Consider the following 21,858-nt stretch of genomic DNA (forward strand, 5'->3'; position numbering starts at 1 on the left):
AATTATTTACAAAGAAAACTTTTTGTCATATTATCTACTTTTGGGAAAATGCTTATATTAATTTAGTGATACTATAACTACCAAATTACTGGTAGTTAAGAAAAATCATGTTGGAATTACTAATTTGGAAAAACTTAATTTCTAAATTAGAGAAATCAGGTGCTAGTGCAAATCGGAAATAAAGAATATTAAATTAAATGATGTGTATTAAAGGATGAAATAAATAAAATGTTTCTTTTTATAAGTGTAAACTTATCTCATAGATAGAACTGTATTTTCTATGAAGTGTGATACAATTTATAATCAATAAATGATTTAGGAGAAAGAATAAATACATTAAGATGTATTAGAAAATAGTGTGAAATATTTCAAAAAATAAAAACATGATTTCTTTATTCACTTGAAAAAATAGGTCAGGGCTCCATTTTATACATGCTAAATTGCTTTTTATATTTTCCTTGTTAAGTTTTTGGCTCATCAAACGATCAAGAGATACACATCTTGACAGGACATAATCCTCTGAGCCAGTTTAAAATGTTTGTTTCTGAGTGACTGTGCTCAATTTAGAAAATGACGTCTTAGAACATGTGAGTGAGTCTTTGGAAAGATGCTTTTAGAGGATATGCATCTATGAAGTTTTCACAATGCAATTCCTTCTTCTATTAATGATAAGCTTTAAGTAAGTAAAGAAGAACAAGGCTACACTTCCAATGTTCTTAACTAAAATTGCTAATGGAGATGAAATTAATTATTTTATCTTGAGGATAAAATATAGCCTGAGGTGCAATGAATAGATTGCATTTCAACTAAGCTTTTTACTAAGGATGGTGAAATAAATGTACATAATTTCCACATAATCCAAGTACTAGTGAAAAGTGTTGGGTGGAAGGTGAATAATGATGATGCCATATTATTTCTTTGAGGTTAAAGTAAATCAAATATTGTTATTTCCCAATCTCAGTCTGATGAAGTAACAGATACTAGCATTTGACTGCTTAGATATGTTTCATTTCTGATGGAATTATCAAGCAAATTTGTGCATTGTGTCTTCACGGGTCTTTGACCAGAGATGCCAAGCACATCTATGGGAAGGCTGTATCCCTCAGACCTCTCTGCTTTTTTTCTGACTTGAATATGTCTACTACTATATATTGCAATATGGGTTTCCAGTGTTACCTAGCATGTGACAAATCCAGGTCTCGTGTCATCAACATGCGTAAGCCATCTTCATTGAAAAAAAGGTTGTTTCCACTGGAAAGGATTCCACACTTCCTAGATGGCTTTCCACCACTCATTAATAAGAATCTATCAGATTCTAGTTGACCTGAGAAAAGTGGAAAATGTGGTTTATCTGTGCCCAAGTGTAGTCGTACTACATTTTCAAAAGAATATGGTAAATGTATTATGTAGTTTTAAAATATAAAGTCATAGGTATTAAAGTATATTTTAGGATATGAGGCCACTTCAACACATTAGCTTGCTTGAATTGTTTAGCCTTGACTATTATACTCTAAGGGTCCACCTGACAGAAGGAGGTCATTTTTGAAATATCTATGGGCCTCTCCATTTTGCTCCTCCACACAGTCAGAGATCAACTCAGGCCAAAAGTAGGGAAGGGTGTATGCTTTTCCACTAGTTTCTTCACAGTGTCCTTTCTAATGTGAAGACAGTATCAGGCAGGATACTCTCATATTTTTAGCAGAAGTTTTATTGTAACTGATAGTTCCTATTCTTTCAAAGTGAGCTCTCAAATCTATTCAGATACTAAGATTTAGTGAACAATTCAGTCACATTGATTACATTCATGATGTTGTACAGCCATTACCCCAAAAAGTTTTGCACTACCCCAAAAAGAAATGCTGTACCAATTAAGCAGCCAACCCCTCCCTACCCCATCCATTCCCTGGAAACCACTAATCTGTTTTCTATCTCTATAGATTTGCCTATTTTAGATATTTCATATAAATGAAATACATAACATGCGGACTTTGTGTCTGACTTCTTTCTTTTAGCATAATATTTTCAAGGTTCATCCATGCTGCAGCATGTATCAGTATTTCACACCTTTTTATGGCAAAGTAATGTTCCAGTGTATGTTCATACATAGATAGTTTTAAAGCATAATATAAAACCATAAGTACACCATGGGGAAAACAAAAATCTGTCAGTATCATTAATACAGCTATTATATATGACTTTCTGGTGAACAGGTGTTTATCAGTAGTTTGATCAGAGTGCATCTACAATTTAAATGCTTTGTTCCAATCATTGCACTGTGCATTTTTCTATGTTGTAACATTATCTTCACATATAATGATGCTGGATTCTAGGCATAAAACTAAAGAACAGAAAGTGATGAGTAGTTCCCTAATGAGTTGGCATAAAAGCAATGACAGAAACTTAGATTTCTGAAAACTTGTTTCTTCCATCCAAGAAGAAGAACGTTTTGGAGACATTTCCTAAAATTATCACTAATTAGAAACTGCATGTGGTATAAAAATGTTGAAAATAGCCTCAATTTTTTTCTCAGTTAAGGTTTTGTTTTCTCTCACTGACCACTGTTCCAGAAAAGGAACCCTATAAAATTTTAGAACTAAATGAACTCTTGGGTATTTCCAGTTGTAATGATAATAATGAAATATTAGAGTAGACCTTACTAACTAATTCTCTATCATAAATTATGATTACATATTAATTCTTTCACAAAGCTATGCATAATTTTTGAGAGAAGATTACCTTCAAAGTCATCCTTGAGAAAATCGGGATTTTTGGTGCTTATTTTACAGGTTGGACCTGAGTAGCCGGGATCGCATATACACCTGGTTCCATTGATGCAGCTTCCATGTCCATTACACATCTCTTCACATTGGGGACCAATGTACACGTTATCAATGGCCCAGGTGACTGGCTGAGAGCCAGCAGGGTAAAACCCCTGGTACCATCTGAAACGCACAGATCTGGAAAAGAGGTACAACTCTTTTAAAAACTGAGCAAGAGAACAATATACCTTTAGGGTAAGCATATCTTACTGAATGTGGGAGTTACGATTCACCACACTCAAGAAGTAGAAAACATGATTTACCATTTCAGCAGCAAAACTCCATTCTTCAAACTCTAGGATTTTGCCAGTAAATTTCCTACTTTCTGTAAGCCCTTCCTAATTCTATCAGGATGTGATAATTCCACCTGGTTTTCCCACCGTCTTCAATATTGTCTTCTTTGGTGATGATTTCTCCATTCCTACTATCTACACTCTGCAATAATTAACCTATTTAAAGTTGAGGTAAAATTCATGTAATGTAAAATTAGCCATTAACTATTAAAAGGGTACAGTTTAGGGGCATTTACATAGTCACAGTGTTGCCTACCTTTATCCAGTTCTAAGCCAGTCCCCATTTAATCCCTCCCTGGAAACCACCAAACTGCTTTCTAAAGCTATGAATTTGTCTATGCCAGATTTGCATATAACTGGAACCAAACAATATGTGACCTTCGTGTCTGGCTTCAATCAGTCAGCATTAATGTTTTCAAGGTTCATTCATGTTGTAGCAAGTATCAGAATTTTATTCCTTTTTATGTTTGAATAATATTCCTTTACATGGATGTATCAACTTTATCCATTCATCAGTGATGAACATTTGGCTGTTTTCACCTTTTGGCTTTTGTGAGTAGTGCTTCTATGAACATCTAGGTATAGCACAAGTATTTGCTTAAACACCTATTTTCAATTCTTGTGGGTACAATCATAGGGGAAATTCTGGGTCTTATGGTATATTACTCATCTTTTAATTTCTCTTTCATTTTCATTTTCTCTTCCATATTTTTGATGGGATGGTCACTGTTACAGGTATCACAGCTGGAGTTATTTAAAAGGCTGTCTGTTTCCTCTATTGGGAGTGAGCTTACAGAGGTCAATGTCCATGCCTCCTTTATTTGTACCTTTTTATGAAGTTATTCACACACTGTAGATGGTCGGCAAGTTTTTAACAGAAAAAGTAAAAAAAAAAAAAACAGATTTATTTTTAGTTTGTTGTCTATTATTTCTTAGGTTTAAAAATCAAAGATAAGTAGCTGGTGGAGTAGCTCAAGTGGTAGAGCACCTGCCTAGCAAGAGTGAGGCCTTGAGTTCAAACCCCAACACCATTAAAAAATTTTTAAAAATAAACTGAACAAAAAAATCAAAGATAAGTAAATGAATTGTTTTATCACATTACTGATGACAAATCAGCTACTTAGAAATACTTTACATATTTAGGTAGCAGTCCAGAAATAGTTTAATGTATTTTACCATGTAGAAAACTCAGTTAAAAGAAGACAGATTTATTTTAGAGGGGCAGAATATGGAGATGGCATGTGCATTTATTTTTGTGCTCTCTGAATTTGCCCAATTTCTAGTTACCATAGAAACTAAATTCTGATGTTTTTTTATTTGAGAATCAGAAATTAGAAGTCAAATACCAGGGTTGGGATGTGTGGTGAGAGGGAAATGAACTTCCTAAGCTTCTAGAGTTTAGTAGATGATAAAGCAGGTAGAGTCAAGTTCTCACATAAAATTTTAAGCCTAATATCATTGTTTGTATCAAGACGCCAACTATACCAAGCTCCTTCTAAAATACCAGTTCGTAATTAAACTTGATTTTCAAATACATGTCAGAGTTTAGTCTTGGCAAGAAGTACTTCTTAACTTTTGAACTTTCAGATTGCTGAGCTGAGGGAAATGGCTAGTGTCTTCCTTTGAACAAGTCTACATGGATTTTTTTGAACGCCTTATTTATTCAAATGTTCTGAATACAAATGAACCACCTTGGCTGGATATTTATTATTGTTCACCTGCCTTGACACAGAAACTGCAAGCCCGAAGATAAATGGTTTGAAGGGTCTGGTTTCACTGTGGCTCCCTTCTGCTAAAATCTTATTTAGAAAATTTCTCACTACCACCCTCCTTGGCGAATGTCAGCACCTGTTCTCCCAAGCCAGTGGTATTCAAAGCTCTGTTTTTTAAACATAAACTTAAAATTTCAAGCACACAACACTGTTTCCATTAAATAGGGTTTTTTTAGTGGACTTATTATGAAACTGCACAATGCAAAAACAATTGGGAAGTTTTAAAGACACAAAGACTCTAGACTCAAAGGACATTAAAGGTGATGCGAATAAAATTGGATGGAAAACCAGTACTACATTTTAACAGCAAATTGACAATATTTGGAAGCAAAACCAAATGGCCACATGGCTTCTGAAAACATTTAATAGACTTTTTGTTTGTGTGTTCATTCAGTGTTCACTAAGTCACCAAAAAGGGTAATTTAAGCATGGATTTTATCATTTTTTTTAGCAGCTTGTACTTGTGCCATTATGTACCATGTTGAATACAAACCCAAGGACTGGTTCACTGAGTTGGAGAAAATTTAACTTTTGCCTTCCAGCAATTCATGCCTGCATGGGTTTTAAGAACGGGGCTAATTCTTTTCCTGAAACAAGGACTAGACAACGCTATTATGGCAAATCCTTCCCTTCACAGAAATGGGTAAAAGCAGTTACACCATTCTGAGAGTGGGCATGCCTCCTCAACTCACTTCATAGAAATAAAAATGACATGGGGTACAAGTAAAACAACAGTCTAAATTCTGTGCACTTTTATGAGATTGTGTTTTGTAAGTGTGTTGTTACATAAGAGGAGGGTGAATAGAGGTCTCTGTGTTTCTCTTGTTCAAATTTGCAAATTATATTGCCATGCATTATGTGTAAGCCCACCACAGTGGGAGCCACCATCACTAAGCAAGGTGGTCACCATCCTGGTGCAGCACTGCATGCAGCTTCACTCAGTGCCTCTGGCTAGCATATCTCTGTGACCTTACTTTATGTCCTTTAGATAGGTTTATTTCCACGTGGAATTTGTGAAGCAAGTCTCAGTCGGTAAGATAATCTAAAATCATGGCCCAAACCCTATTTTCAGGGTTGTTTTCTATTTAATAAGTCTTAATCAGGCAATGGGAGTACAATAAAGAGAAAACCTGGTGCTTTTCAGAAATACCATGATGGATTCTGGGGGAATAAATATTCTAGTCACAGGTGTCTATGTTAATCTCTTTGAGCTGTTATAACAAAATAAATCGTGTGGGTTATAAACAACAGAAACTCATTTTGTATACTTCTGGAGACTAGGAAGCCCAAGATCAAGGAGCTAGCAGCGTCCGGTGAGGGTCTGCTTTGAGGTCCATATATGGTACCTCCTAGCTGTGACCTCACATGGTGGAAGAGGCAAGGCAATTATCTACCTAGAGTCTTGTTTATAAGGCCAGCAATCCCATTTATGAGGGCTCTGTGCTCATCACCTATCACATCCCCCAAACCCCTAACTCCCCTAGGATTTCAGCGTATGAATTTTTTTGGGGGAAGTTATGGACATTTGGACCATAGCAGTGCCTCTGTCTCACATCCAGGTTTATTCCCTTGCCTACCCTGCCCATGGGCATGGTGCTTGGGAAGCTATGCTTCTGGCACAACATGCAGATTTCTGCCCATAGCTGACTGGTTTAGATTTTCTTTTCAGGAAATTTAGAATTGAGAGCCCCAGGAAATGAGAGCTGTGGCTTGCTGAGTGATATTAATGTCTTCATGATAAAAATGAGGATCACAAACTCCTGTTCCCGAGGACCTCTCACTTCCTGAGAGGTCCAATAAATTTCCAATAAATTGTTCCACTATGTTGTAAGATTTTTCACATTTCTTGCAACATAAGTCTTAAGCAATACAACTGAGTTTGGATAAAAAGTTTTTTCTGAGCTATCTTCTTCTACTTGCTTCTTCTATGGACAAACTGTCCAAACCAACAGAAACTTTCTGGTCATGTTAGGTGAGGTATCAGATCCATCTTTCCTATAATATCCAGAGTCCAGCATCTCTTTACTTCCTCTGGTTATTGATTTTTTTTTGGGGGGGGTGGGACTTTGAGTTGAACTTAGTACTTCATGCTTGTAAAGCAGATGCTCTACCACTTGAGCCACATCTCCAGTCCATTTTTTTCCCTCTGGTTACTCTGGAGATGGAGTCTCAGGAACTATTTGCCTTGGGTGGCCTCAAACCATAATCCTCCCAATCCCAGCCTCCTAAGTAGCTAGGATTATAGATGTGAGTCATGAGGGCCTGGCTGGCTATCTCTTCTAAAGCATCTTGAGGACATTTTGCTTAGCATGCTTATCTTTTAAAAAAAATGTAGTTGGATTTTCTATTAGAGTAATGTCCTGATGTAATAACAAGGATTGATAAGTAATTTACTCAATGAAAGTAAATATTTAAACCCTTAGTAATCAAATCAAAATTTTCTGGTGCAAGGATGAGTAATGGATTATGTTAAAAAGAGAATGCAGACTTTTGAAGATTAGCTTCCACCCTTTTGGATAAGAGCTAAGTATTGTTAGTTTTTCATGACGAACTAAGACTTCTAATTATGCTCATTTTCATATCATGGATGTAAGTTTGCTTCTATCTTAAAAGTATGATATTGGAACTTCCTTCTTTTTTTTTATATACTCTGAAAGAATTCTTTATTCTGAAAGAAAAGACAGAAATTCTGAGGCAGGCTGCTTTGTTGACATCCTCCCTTTGTTCACTGATCTTATTAGTTTTCTTTTTTGAAACCATACTCTTCATTTCATTTCTACTAGGGTTGAAGTCCTTTATCTCCAAATAACTTTCCAACAGAAAAGTCAAATATATGTTACAATAATGCTGAGAGAGGTTGAAAAAGTAGAAATGCCTGGGGGAAAAGCACTAACAATTTTTTAATGAGACCTGGGGAATTGGCTCTGAGCTTCCATCCTCCTTGTATGCTCTCTCCCTGCATGAGAGGACATAGGTAGATATTGAATGTATTAAATTCTAAGTGCATTTATATTGTGAGGTTGGAGTCTATTGTGGGGAGGGTCAAAAATAAGAGGAAAACCATATTTCTATTGCTTCCTATTTGATCTGTTAAAAACCCATGGGAAAATGAATTCCAGGCTGTGCAGTCCACAGCATACTCTTAAATCTACTTTCAAACAATAAGTAAGCAGTTATATCAATTCTGTGTCCTATGGTTTAAGTATATATTGATATGTTTCAAGTGAGAACTGAAAAAGAAATGTGAAGTGGAACTTTCCTCCTGATAAAGTGGCAAGTCAGCGGTGACTGCATGGAGGAACTGTCAGAAGGAGAAACAAAAGTGGTGCCAAGCAACAGACTCTCACCCGCAAAGATGCAGCTTCCCGAAGTGCACGACCTCCCTCCTCCAGCCCTGGGTTGTCCCTGCATAGTAGGTGCTGCTGGGGTGGTGTTCAGTGGAGCATAAGGAGCTCACGTGGCTGCTGCTGTGGTAGCAGAGGGGAAGCAGCAGGTGCCAGGTGGCTCCAAAGTCCCTTGAAAATTCCAGTCTGACTGGATCAGCAGATGAGCTGTCAGTGGAGCATCCAACATTGATCTTGAAAAAAAAAGAAAAAAATGATACAGACTATCCCAGAGCAACAAGCCTTGAAATAATTCACTACTTCATTATACTCTAGAGTCCATTTTCCTGGGAACTGCCTTATTGAAAATTTAACACTGTAAGATTCTGTTTTGCCTGAGTTAGATCATATATTACTCTTAAAGTACAATTTTATTTTCATAAAGAGCTTTAAAAGACCTCATGAAAAATTTATTTTTCCTCATTTTAAAGAAACCAGGAAGTGGGTAAGATAAAGACTGGGATTATTCCAAATTGTACCTTTGTCTAATAGTCAAATCAAGCAAATTGTAATGAAAATACTGTTTCCCTAATCCTGTTAGCTTCTTCCCAGTCTACTAGGTAAGAGTACCTTCTGTTTCCCTTCCTATGACACCTTCCAGATAACTCCAAAAGTTTTGAACATGAAGAAGCTTCAATATATATTCAGTATCAAAAAACCCCAGAAAACAATTGTTGTTATTTACTTCTCTGGCACAAGGAGAGACTTAAAAAAAAACTGTAGGTACTTAAGGTGGATAAGATGCTGTTTTGATAAAATATACACAGTTAAGCAAATTAATCGATTCACTGCTTGCATAGTCACCATGTTATGTTAACAGCACCTAAAATTAACTCTTTTAGCAAAATTTTAGCATAAAATACAATATTTTAAACTATAATCCTCACCCTGTAATTAGACGTCTACATTGATTCATCCTACATAACTGCAACTTTATATCCTTTTACCTACATCTTTCATTTCCTCCCCCAACCACTCCTGACAACTACCTTTCTACTGTTTTTACATAAAGACCTTTTTAACCCTTACAGAAATAACCACTTCATTCATTTCCTCATGCTTTCAAGCGCACTAAGTGGAAACTTAAATGCATGCGTTTATTTCTGTGAAAAGTTTCCTCCTTCCAATTGGGAGTAACATTTTCTTGCTATCATAGCAATTGGGCATTGATTGTGTGTGTGTGTGTGTGTGTGTGTGTGTGTGTGTGCATGTGTGTATGTGTGTGCGTGTGTGCGCTCACACACATGCAACCTTATCCCTTTTACCTTCTAATATGTAAACTATTAGCACCTGACAAACTTTGTAACTGTAGGCATATATTCCATTTGAATTGTTTTGATAATAGAACTCTTAAAAGACAAAGGTTCAACTTTTTTGTTAGCATTTAAAGCATAAAATTAAAAAATACAATCAAAAATTTAAAATAGATACAGAATAATTTCTCTATCGAGAAGTCATTGGATCTTTAACTTTTGAGATTGCAAAACATACTCTGCTTTAGGAGATATAGGCAGATAATGAAAAACAAATATTCAAAATTGTGTTGCTGCAATTGGGAGCGATTTTAGGTAAGTTTGCTGATTGGTTGGTACAGACTTCAGGTATGAAGCATGCATAATGTACCTTTGGTTCTGCTAATTTTGCTCAAGTTTTTGAAACATGTAAAGGTTTTTATGTTAATTATTAATTTGCTTTCTTGAAAAATATAAGGACTACATGATATTAATAAAATACATAGAGCAAGTATATTTAAAACTATAAAAACCATGTAGTATTGCTTTTATGTAAAATTTGTGGCAGTATGATAAAATTACATAAATGTGCTGGTATGGTATAGACTATCTTACACTGACCTAGATCCTAAGAAATTTTAAGTTTCACTTAAAAACCGTGAAAATAACAATATCAAAATATGGTTCTTTTTATTTTTATAATGCTTAAAATAACTTATTCATTACAGTAGGTATAGAAACTATGTCATAAGTATAAAAGTTCACAATAAGCATTAATATGACAATTGGTTCTGGTAATAAAATTGAATTATGATACCAACACCTTTTATGTCCTTGCACAAAAATGGGAAGTTACAAACATATGAAATTACCTGAGATTTCCCTTCTTTTTTAGCTTTTGCTCAAGATAAAACTTAAAATATTGCTAGTACAACAGTGTCCAGTACCTCAAATTGTATGATGGTGTTCTCATTCACGCTTAGGTCATGGGTGCTGATGGAATGCTCACCAACTTCATTTGAAACAAACACCATAGCTGAATCTTCCTCGCTGTTATTCAAGAAAACAATAAGGAAGCCATTTAGGCAAAAATTCATCATGAGTGAATATAGAGCAGTGGTTTTATTTTTAGCTTCTCAATTAAATACTTACGGTGCTCCCTTTGAAGAATATGGGCAATAAAGACCAATATTACCACCCGGGTAGAAAAACCAGTTGTCTTCCCTGGGCCCAAAATCAAATGTATCCAAGAGCATCACAGGGTTGTTCAAGTTATTTCCATCAATAATGAAGTCATCAACAATCCAGATTTCTTCTTTCTTACCTAAGGCAATTTTGGATAGAGCAAGTTTTTCCAACAATAAAAATCAGATGAACATTTTTGCTCATTGAAAGAAAGTAAATGACAGAAGGAACACAGTAACAAAACATTCAACATATGCCTTCTAGACAAAACTACATAACAGCATATTCACAGTAATCAAAGTGTGAAAAAATTAAACTTGCAAGTATATAAATTGACAAAGCATAGAGCTTTCTCACCAATTTCAGAAAGCTGGGACAAACAGCTTGTGAGTATGTGCTGTCCTTCCAGTCACAGTGGTGCTATGGACCTTTCATCAGCGAGAGTGGGGCTGACTTGTGTTTAGTGTTTGGGGGAATCTGTAAGACGTTTGGTTTATAAGGATGGATAGTCAGTAGACTCAGAATGGAGGTATGTTAACTAGTCTTTAAGGCAGCTTGGGGCTTTCAGATTCAACCCATGACTTCAGCACTGTGCTTCAGTCAGGCAGAAAGACCCTGGCCACTACAACACTGCCCTAATACAAAACTAAATTCATTGTTGTATTTGTTTGACACAGAATAAAGTTACTCTGTGATATAGAATATTTTATTTATTTTCTTAGTGCTTTCCAAACCTATTTTTTTAGGATTCTTTTCTTATTACTGTTGTATTGGGGGTAAATTGTGACATTTACAAAAGTTCTTACAATATATCATAGATGAATTCAACTCCTCCATCATTTTCCTTTATGTAAAACCTTCTATGTTTATTGGAAGAAATGTAGCAATACAGGAATATTACTGAGATCACTCCTTAGACTGTTACAGCCTTTGACTATGACTTAGGCCAAGTGTTTGAAGAGGTTACAGAGCAAAAGAGAAGAGCAAAACCAGCTTTTGTCAAGTGCTCTGGACTGAACAGGAAGCAAGGTGATAAAACCATGCCAAAAAGCAACCTCAAGATTTCTCTAGGTTGCTTCTTCACTGATTCCTACTTTTAGTACAATTCTGAAACAGTTTCTGCTCGGAAGCAAGGGGGTAGGGGGGTGAGGGAGGGGTCAGAGGGAAAAGGAGGGGTCAGGGAGGATGGGGCAGAAATGACCCAAATATTCTATGCACATATGAATAAAAGAAATAATTAAAAAAAATATATAACGTATCCAATTGAAAAAAAAGGATCTACATGCAGGAGCCTGTAGAAATAAACATGCTTTAAATGAAACCAACTGCCTCTATTTCTCTAATCCTATTCCTGTTCTAATTCTAGTAGCTTTCTTTTATTTTCTTGGAAGTGATTGTGAATACAATGAAAATAATCATGGAAGCATTCCAGTCACAACATGAAGGCAACAATCTTCTGGATTTTAAAACTGGCTTTATTTCTTTTTTGATTTTTATTTGGAGATTATATAAGATATAATATCTATCTCACAATAAGTTAAATTATATAAGATACAATATACATACATGATATATTATATCCTGTATAATATCATATATATATCCAATACATAAACTTGCATGTATTATGTACTATAAGATATATATGATATACCTTATATAATCTCATATATAAGAATCTATTTAGGCAAAAGTCCATCATGATTTTATTTATCTCACAATAAGCTAATTTTTTTTTTACTAATTACTCATAAAGGAAATAGGTTAAATTTTAGAGCTGGAACTATATTTTTCATATCATTTTCTGTGTAACCTCTGCAACGAATCTGCTTAATGTGGTATCTCTGTGCTTATTCAGGTGATTAAATGCATGATTTCATAAAATATGGTCTTTTATAATCAACAGTTAACAGAAATACAGGAAGCAATGAAACATTACAAATCTGTAAAATCATTTTCTGTAACCTTTTAAAAATGTTAAGCATTCATTTTAGCTCATTACTGAAGCAAATGTATGTGACAAGAATATTTTCTAAGGCACTATCTCTGCTTGGTCTAAGTCCCTCTTACTTTTCCATAGCATTTTGCTATAATGTTCTATTTCGCTAATGAAGTATCACACTCAGAAGAACTATGCTTTCCCAAATTAATTCGACGCAATTATAGCTAGAATTGATAGTGTCTAATGGTAATGCTGGATTTAAAAAAAGTCTTACTTCTGTGACAGTATTTAGCTATATTTACATCATTGAGAAAACTCACTAGTTAAGCAAGATGAGACAATAAAGATACATAAAGCTAAATATTCATTGAGAATGGGCAAAAGTGAAGCAAGTACAATAGGTGGTAAGCCTCTTATTTGACCATTTCTCCACACCTTAGAGACAAGTACGTTATATGCTACTGTCAGTTCTGATCACAGGAGAACACACGCATCTTTACCATTATTGTAAGGCTGCCAGAGCCTGAATCTTGTCGCATTGGTTTGGGCATTGAATGGCAAGGGAACATTAATGAAAAGTATATTGGTCGTTTGAGGGAAGTAAAATTCATCCATCAGGTGCCACGTGATTCCACCATTGACAGAGAACTGGAGGAGGATAGAGTGAGACCTCTCTGGGGTACCTAAGAAGAAGAGAACAGAGGCATGTCATATTGTGGTAGAAGTGAGGAAATAGTGTGTTCTTCGTCTATTCTTCTGCCATTGACACGAGACAATTTGTTTACATAGAGACTTTATGGTCCAAACGCTTCAGAGGCAACTGAAAGTGATGACAGGCTGGACTTTTTACATGAATACAGTGAAAACCACAGCAAATCCTGGATCTGCACATGATAATACTCTCCTTTTTCAGATATGCACACATCTTTCTGTAGTTAGGAAACACTGCTGAAAAATTTTTTTTGGCATCATAGTTTTACAAAGAGTCAAATATTTAGACCTTGGAATATAAATGAAATATTATTAAAACATACCCACAATGACATTATTTTTAAAGAAAATCATTTAGTTAAGTGTGAAAAGTCAGAATGACAGAGTGAGTAGGTTTTTTAGGGGTTCACATTTGTAAAAGAAAATTCTATATTTTCATAAATTAAAATCTTTTAATTTAAAGTTCTTTTTGCTAGAAAGTGGTGGTTGGAAGACTCAGAAACAAAAATGATAAGTTTAACTACCACAGAACTAGTATGTTTATTGTAGCTGTATGAGGTCATTTAAAATCAGTAGTTATCTTAATCTTATATTAAGATGAACATATATTAAAGAAGAACATTTGGCAACATTCATGTATACAAGTTTATGTTAGCTCTTTCCTGTAAAAAAAATTTATAGGTCCCTAAATCTGCTGTTTCTTTGTGGAGGAGGAATTGCGCATGGGAGGTTTTCTTAAAGGAAAACAATGCATGCACACTCATAGAAATACCTTACCTTTTGCTATAAACCTAAGTGAAAACTGGACATACATAGTATTGGAACAATCTAGATCTCTTGAAATAAGCATTCTTAGTCCTTCCTGAAAACAAACAAACAAAATATGTGTCAAGTAACCTTGTTTCAAGTAATTTACAAAATTACTTTCCTCTAATTTTATACTCCTAACTCACATTAGCTAAGTAATAGTTATAATGATCAAGAAGCAATATTTTGCCCAATTCTAAAGGAAAAATTGAATGCTCCTTGTCCTTCCTCTCTTAGTGGTCTTCATTTCCTGTGCCTGAGTAATACAATTCCATTGTCTCACTTCTAAAACATACTTTGCCGTAACTTATAAAAAGCAATGCAAAAATAATAGCATTATAAACCTACAGGCCTTTTTAAAAAATAGCCTTCTTGGATCACAGCATGCTGTGAAAGAAGCAAGGAGGAAGCAGGTGGAAAATGAGCCAAGTGCTCCTGCTGGAGGCTGGGGACTAATAGGTAACTTTTTCAGGATTCCAAGGAGTCTTAGGAACTCACTATTCTGTTGCTGGCTCTGCCAGCCCCAGGAGGCTTCCATTCAGGCTGACATACCATCCCCCACTTGGTAAGGTGAAATAAGGCATAACTAAAGCAGGTCCCCATGCCTGGGCTGTCACCATTCATGCAGAGACACCAAGGAACAAGGAAAGAGATCATATTAGCTTTAGTAATTTTTTCTGCTAATTAACTATTTCTGGTTGCCTGGGATTGACAGTTAGAAAGCTTGTTTTCTTCATGTGTACATGGGATGTGGTGACAGCCAGTAAGACAGCTCTTACTATGCAAATGTTCTAAGGCACAAACAGGCTTTTTAGTTTTTTAGCTGCAACTGCTGAATTGAAGTGACTTTTCAGTGGTGTCTGTGGTTGTGATACTGAGTGGACACTGTCAACTGATTTCTTTCTTTTTTTATTTTGTGGTGCTGGGGTTTAAACTCAGGACTTGTATTTGACAGGCAAGCGCTCTACTACTTGAACAATGCCTTTAGTCCTTTTTGCTTATGTTATTTTTCAGCTAGGGTCTTGCACTGTTTAATTGGGCCTATGTCTCCCAGGTAGCTGGGACTAGAGGCATAAGCCACCATGCCCAGTATGATTTCTTAATTATCAACTAACAAATACCAAATATTAGTTAGAAAGAACAATTTTTTCCTTTCTTTTTTCTGTTTATCTAAAATATCTTTATATCACCATTTTTTTAGAAATATCTTTCTGATAGATATGCAATTCTAAGTTGATACATTAAAAATTCTGCATTTCAAAGATATGACTCAATTATCTTTTAGTCCCTGTTATTTCTAAGGATAAATCAATTATTTTGAACATTTTTCCTCTACTTCTAACATATTTATTTTACTCTGTTTGCAATTTCATTTTTATCTTCCGTTTTCAACACTTTTTCCTATTTTTACTCTTTTATTTTTCCTTTTCTTAATATTTATCATAGAGCACAGTCTTCAACAGCTGAAGTATTTTCACAATAGCAAGCATATATTGAGTGCTTTATAACATCCTACATTCCAAAATAGACACTTTACTTATTAAAAGGACCTAGCATTCTTAGGAGGAAGATATTATTATTCTTGTGTTGCAAATAAGGAAACTGAAAGTCAGAGACAGTAACTTGCTTGAAATTACATAGTGTGTAAGGGTTTGAACCTATGATGTCAGATTCTGAAACTTATCCTCTATCCTTTATAAGATAACTGGTGTTTTGTCTACCAACTCATCTTTCTTTTGGATGGAAAGAAGAAACCAGATAATGTTAAAGTTGGAATTTATGAACTACTTGGTATTGTAACGAAAAAAAAAAAAAACAAAAAACAGAAACCAACCACATTTACTCCCATTTCTTAACTTCATGCAGCTTACTTTCAACTTTTAGGATTGAAGGTTGCCATTAAAAACCCTTATGTCTCTCTCCAGTCTTTGTTTTTCTTTTCTGTCTAGTAATCTACTGCACTGCTTAGTGCAGGATGCCTAGTCAGTGCCTATTCTGCATGTTTTCTCTCTCCCTTCCACACATAAAGGTGTGGATTCATTTACGTCTCAGTGTCACGTGGAGGTTGAGGTTAAGAGGAAAGGTGGCTTCTTTACTTTGAAAGGGAAAAGTTCTGAGATAGACAGTCGAGAGATTCAGCTAATAAACACCCTGTTTCCATCAAGGTAAGGAATATGATTACTCTCCCCCCTTGATTATGTAATATAAGTATAAAACTGTTCCCATGGGCAAACAGAAGTCACCTGTAAAAGGACTCACTTTACATTGCTTTTTGTAGGAGCAATTTTGTTGAAAGTGGGCGTATTTGTATTCTCAAAGTATCTTTTTCTGTTTGCAACATTTGTTTATAGTTTAGCACTTGATACTGATATTTATGTGATGGAACAATCAACCCCTGTTGCCACACAAATTCTGCTTTGCATAGGCACATTTCTTTTATATCTTTTTCCACGTTCAGTGACCTATTTGTGCCAAATGTGAAGAATCCTTTTGCAAGCAACAAGCTATTTTAATAGCTGATAGTACTCCTGACTCTCTATACATCAAAAAAAGAGACTATTACTTCCTTTTTCACGAAAGAATGCTTTTTTGGGTCACACTGCACCCTGGAATGACACACACTGAGCCCTCTACATCTTGCAAAGCTGATGGATATGATGTCTAATAATATAATGCTTGACTGCTCTTGCATTTGGATGGCTAAAGAGAAAATGAAAGACTATGTGTCTTTCTAATTTAGAGTCTCTAAGGACCAGGTTAATTGTATGACTTAAAAATTTATCAAGCAAAGATCTTTGAATCATGAAGTTATAGGCTTCTCTGCCCTTTGGTCTTGTCATCTGCTTCAACTGGATCAGAAGTTAGCTAGTGGTCGTGAGCCTTAGATAAAACTAAAACCAAAAAGAGGAGCTTCAACTATGAACTGTAATACCTCAATTGCTTTGGTCCCTAAAATTCTTAGGGACTTGTAAAACACTTAGGCCCCAAAGCATTTTTTCCTTTCTTATCCAAAACTTGAGAAGAAATTTGGATTCAAATAAGGATGATTACTGGCATCTATTAACTATAATTGGAAAGTTTCAGGGTGTCTAATTTTCTGAGCATTAGATATTAGTCATTAAGGCTGTATAGACACCCATGCCGATTTTTGTCAATGATTTCACTCGCACACCTAGATGAGTCAATTTCTCCCTGCTGAGAGGGACATGATGTAGCATGTATGCACATATGAAGATGTGCCTGCTGAGCAGTTTCACTCTATTGCTTAACTTTTATCTAAACAGACAACTACGGCAAAATGAAAAAACTATAGTGTTTGACAGTGCTATTTAATTTGACTTAAATGTTTAGTTTTCTTTGTCACTACCAAGTAGTTTTACTGGCAGGAAGAATAAAAAGAGAGAAAGGAAAAACTTCAAAAAATCATTAAAAAATATTGCAAGCTAAATATTTAGTAATGTAAAATGATATATTCTAGGACCCTAGGTTCTAAAAATTAGGTACATATACATTTTCATATATAATTTCCAACAGAAAGTAAGGAAGACCTGATCACCAAACTAGAGAAAAAAAGTAATGCACAAGTGATCATCAAAAATCAATGCGCTGAATAGAAGAGGAAACATGGTTTGATCTAAAGATAGTAGCTATGCATAAGATAACACATCATCTGAAGAGATTCAGAAACACATTTGTGTGGAACAGTGAATAAAGAAGGGAATGATTTCAGTAAGGCAGAGAAGTAGAATTTATTTACCCCTTTAAAAATGAGAGACGTTCCAGATTTGATGGTTTCACCATTCAGATTGCCTCTCTCAGCACCATACACTTCAGGCCAAAGGTCAGGATGTAAGTTCCCATTGAAATCATCTTTCAGAATTGAAGGGAGAGGGGTAACAGGAACACAGTAGGGTCCACCAAACCCCCGGTCACATCTATGGAAAAAATGAGAGCAGAAAAGGCATCATTTCTCATGAGTTCAATGAGGCAGTTTAATTGTTGCATTGCAAAGAAAGAAATTGCCAGTTTTATTAACTTACACACAGCGTCCAGCATCACAAATCCCTCGTCCTGAGCACATCCAAGGGCACCCTGAGGCCAGTACAACATTATCAATAGCCCAGGAATCAGCTCCCACAGTGTAGTTGGCTTGAATCCATCTGAACCGGGTCCTGGGAGAACTAACCAAAGAAAACACTTTCATTAACCAATGGAGTTGACAAGCAATTTTAAAAACACAGGACATTTATTTTACTTCCCATTTCCCTTTAAAACACCTTCTTCCAGGGTCTACCTCCCTCTTCTTTGAGATATTTTATGTTCATACTTAATGGTGAATGCTGTTTCCTCTTGACCCATAAAGAAGAAGAACCAAAAGCATGTCTCAAGTAAGAGACAATGTGTGTGAGATGGAAAAGTTATTTTGAACTACTGATTTGTATTTTTGAAATATATGCACAATTTTAGTTTTTGCTTGCAGGCTTTTACTGCTGTTCAATATTGAAAAAGAGATCAAAGGCTGGAAAAAGCTGGAATCTTAACAAAGTTCTAACAGTGATGTGCCCATTCCACTGACCCTAAATGGTTTCTCAGAGTAAATGGAAATCTTACCAGACTTCTGCCCTCTACTTTGGTTCTCCATATCCTGGCTCTCTAAAGCCGAGGACGGGAATGATGGATGCATCACTTCACAGTGTTTGCAATCTGCTATTTGGGGCACACTGGGTCAGAAGACACTTTATCTAGAATCAAGGCAGCTTTACCAAACAACAATGACAGTCCGCTCTGAGGAACAGACTACATGGCAGAAGATTATTAGGTATTTGGAATGTGGAACATGGTCCTGCTCAGGCTGAATCTTAGTAGTGCCATTTTGCGAATCACTGTTTCCCCATGTAAGTTTTTCAATGGGACATAGCTGCAAGTGTGGTGGCTTTAAAATGGAATTCTAACCACACCACAACTGTTTAACCCCTTTCAATGGGTCCCCAACACCTGCACTGTTAAGGCCAAACCACTAAAGAGGTCAGACACGGCCCTTTCATCATCTTCCCTCTTCCCCAGATCTATCTTTTCTTCCCTATTTCTTGACTCATGATTACATTTTGAAAACACTGAATCTTTGAATTTTCTCATCAACTTGTGCTTTTTTCTGGCCTCTGGATTTTGTTCTGGCTTCTAACAGCATGGATGTTCTCCCATACCTCTCTTTACCTGGATGAGCCTGACTCCTTCAGACTTAGCTGAGACATCAGCTTCTCCAGGAAGCTTCTTTAACACCCCCAAGCTGGCTTAGGTGGTGTCCTTCTGTGTTACAGTAGTGAGTATTACTTTATATAATAAAGCTGCTTATATATCTGGCATCCTAAATATAATATATTTGGATCCTGGCCCCAGCTTATTCATTTAGTATTAGAGTACTTAAAACACAATAGATACTCAGTAAATACTGAATTTAAAAATGAATAAATGAGCTACAAGCAAGCACTTTTTAAAACTCTGGGGGATCCAGAGGAAACTATTTTATGCTAAATTCTAGCATGCTTTGATTTCCTGCATTTTTTTCTGCCATTTTGTTGTACATCTCTGAGTCAGAATTGAACCAGGAAAATAGAAACCACTACAAGCATCCAATACACAGAGAATTTAGTACAAGGAATTGGATGTGCAGTTAGTGACAGAGCTGAAATCCCAGCAATGAAATCAGAGTTTAGCAAAGTCAGGGACTACAAGTCCCAAACTGGAAGGACATAGATAGGAAGCACCGTTGCTTGACTCCAAAGGCCAGGATCACATGGAGACCATTTAGGGTGGGTCTGGAGCCACAGGAGTTGGCCAAGATGTATCTGAGACAGAAAAGGAGGGGGGAGAGGAATATCCTGATTTACCCTTTATTTCTATACTCCCATCTTTGCCAGTGTCTGCACTATCTATGCTCATCAGGAAGCCAGTGGGTATAGGAGGCTGGGAGGATGCAAAGCCAATGTCCCTGCAATTCAGAGCAGAGCAAAGGAAGGGAGGCGGTAAGGATGGGGGATTGGTGGTCCCAGGTTAGCACAATGTCTAACCAGTCCCCACTAATGAGAATACATTAGTTACTAGAGATCCTCAAATTATCCAAATGCTGAACCTCAAAAGTAGGAACCTGCTCCAAGTCAATATAATTTTTGAATGTGATTTGAAGTGCTGGGGAAGGTAAGAGAGATGTAAAATGAGATGAGTGTTCCACAAAGGACCCAACCTTTTATTCATATTGTTGTATTGTGATAAAAAAAAAACCTGAATTATGAGTACTCTCCTATGTGATTATTTCACATTGTTGAAAGTGAGTATGTGGGTAGAGGCTTATTTTTACAAGTTTAAGAACTAAATCTGATGAGTAGGCTTCATGTTGCCCAAGAACAGAAAAATTCAGCCTTGCAAAACTTTTGGAACACTATCTCCACATTTAAAACCTGCAGCCCAAGACACGTTGTACTTTTCTTCCTGGTGTATTCCATGGATAATTATCATGAAAAGTAATAGAATCCCCAAGTGGAATCACAATTATTTTCAAATTAGGTGACAAAACCTAAAATCCTGAGATGTACCCAAATGACAGTTCTCACTTGGTAGAGAATGGAAGGTAGACAGTGATCCGCTTCCAATTCTGGAATCGTTCTGAGGTGTAAATTGAACTTTCTGTGTAGTGCAGACAGCCAATGGTAGGAGGAACACACTCTGCAGTGACAAGATGCCAGTCCCTGCCATTATTCAGAGAATACTGGAGCTGCACACTGTGGGCCTCGCTGAAGGGCTTGCTGCAACCCATGCTCATTTCAAACTGTAAGAAGGTAGATGCTGACACATGAAAATCCCAGGTCTCAGCATAACGAGGTTTTCCTACCAAAAACAACAACAAGTTGAATGGTAGTATAGAAGAATGTTCTTTTCTTATTTGATGTTTAAGCTTGCAATTAACATTTTCAATCTCAAGCAAAAAATCGTATCTTATCTGTAGTGCCTGCTGTGCTCTGACTTTTCTTTTCATATTTACTGTTTTTATACACCACAAAATATGGAAGGCTGCTAATCTGAAAAGCTTCACTACCTTAAGAAGGGCTAGAATAGTCTTAAGTTTATAATGCTGCAAATTATGCAACATAGGAATGTCTTCATACAGACATTTTTGGTTCTGCCTGAAGAACCTAAGAAATCTTACTTGCATCATCATGTTCTGTGAAAGACAGTTCCAACAAAAACAAGTCACTGGGTTCACTAAGTTATTTCAGAGGACAATATAACTTTTTCCCCCAAGAGTCTCCCTCAGCAAAGGCAGTTAGGTACACAGTTTTGTATTAGAGGATATCCTTTCGAGTTTAGTTAATTTACTCCTGTAGTTAATCAAATATCTTCCTTTTGTTTGGTGATAATATATACCTATATTTTCAGTGAATATCAGAGCAGTATCCATAGAGAGACAGTCAATATCAACTTGACCTCCTTGTATTCGATACCAGTTGGCTTGCAAATCTATAGAGCCATCAAATTTGTCTTGAAATCCAGTTTGAGAGCTGTCATTCATTCCTATAAGGACATCATCCAGAGCCCACTGGGCTGAATGCTTCCCTGCAATCAGACAAACAAAGGTGGTTGAAGAAGGTTCATTACATAGCAATATGAATATATTTATGACCATGATTTAAAATCAAATTGTCTGGAAATTGACAGCAAA

General features: G+C 36.0%; 1 protein-coding gene across 2 annotated transcripts in view; it reads right to left on the bottom strand.

Moving 5' to 3' along the window:
- The window catches only part of Reln (reelin), a 450,273-nt gene that overhangs the window by 59,201 nt on the left and 369,214 nt on the right, over window positions 1-21,858 (bottom strand). For both annotated transcript variants that reach the window (XR_012445193.1, XM_074064926.1), the window contains exons 33-43: window positions 21,564-21,752; window positions 20,753-21,026; window positions 18,185-18,325; window positions 17,902-18,079; window positions 14,115-14,199; window positions 13,127-13,309; window positions 10,652-10,823; window positions 10,447-10,549; window positions 8,232-8,461; window positions 2,737-2,957; window positions 1,177-1,324 (exon numbers count right to left, since the gene is read on the bottom strand). Coding sequence is in view for 1 of the 2 variants with exons in the window: in XM_074064926.1 (XP_073921027.1) it covers window positions 1,177-1,324; window positions 2,737-2,957; window positions 8,232-8,461; window positions 10,447-10,549; window positions 10,652-10,823; window positions 13,127-13,309; window positions 14,115-14,199; window positions 17,902-18,079; window positions 18,185-18,325; window positions 20,753-21,026; window positions 21,564-21,752 (1,924 nt within the window). In the remaining variant the exon portion in view is untranslated. The remainder of the gene's footprint in view (window positions 1-1,176; window positions 1,325-2,736; window positions 2,958-8,231; window positions 8,462-10,446; window positions 10,550-10,651; window positions 10,824-13,126; window positions 13,310-14,114; window positions 14,200-17,901; window positions 18,080-18,184; window positions 18,326-20,752; window positions 21,027-21,563; window positions 21,753-21,858) is intronic.

The sequence above is a fragment of the Castor canadensis genome, chromosome 2 (assembly GCF_047511655.1).
Source record: "Castor canadensis chromosome 2, mCasCan1.hap1v2, whole genome shotgun sequence".
Taxonomy (NCBI): Eukaryota; Metazoa; Chordata; class Mammalia; order Rodentia; family Castoridae; genus Castor; species Castor canadensis.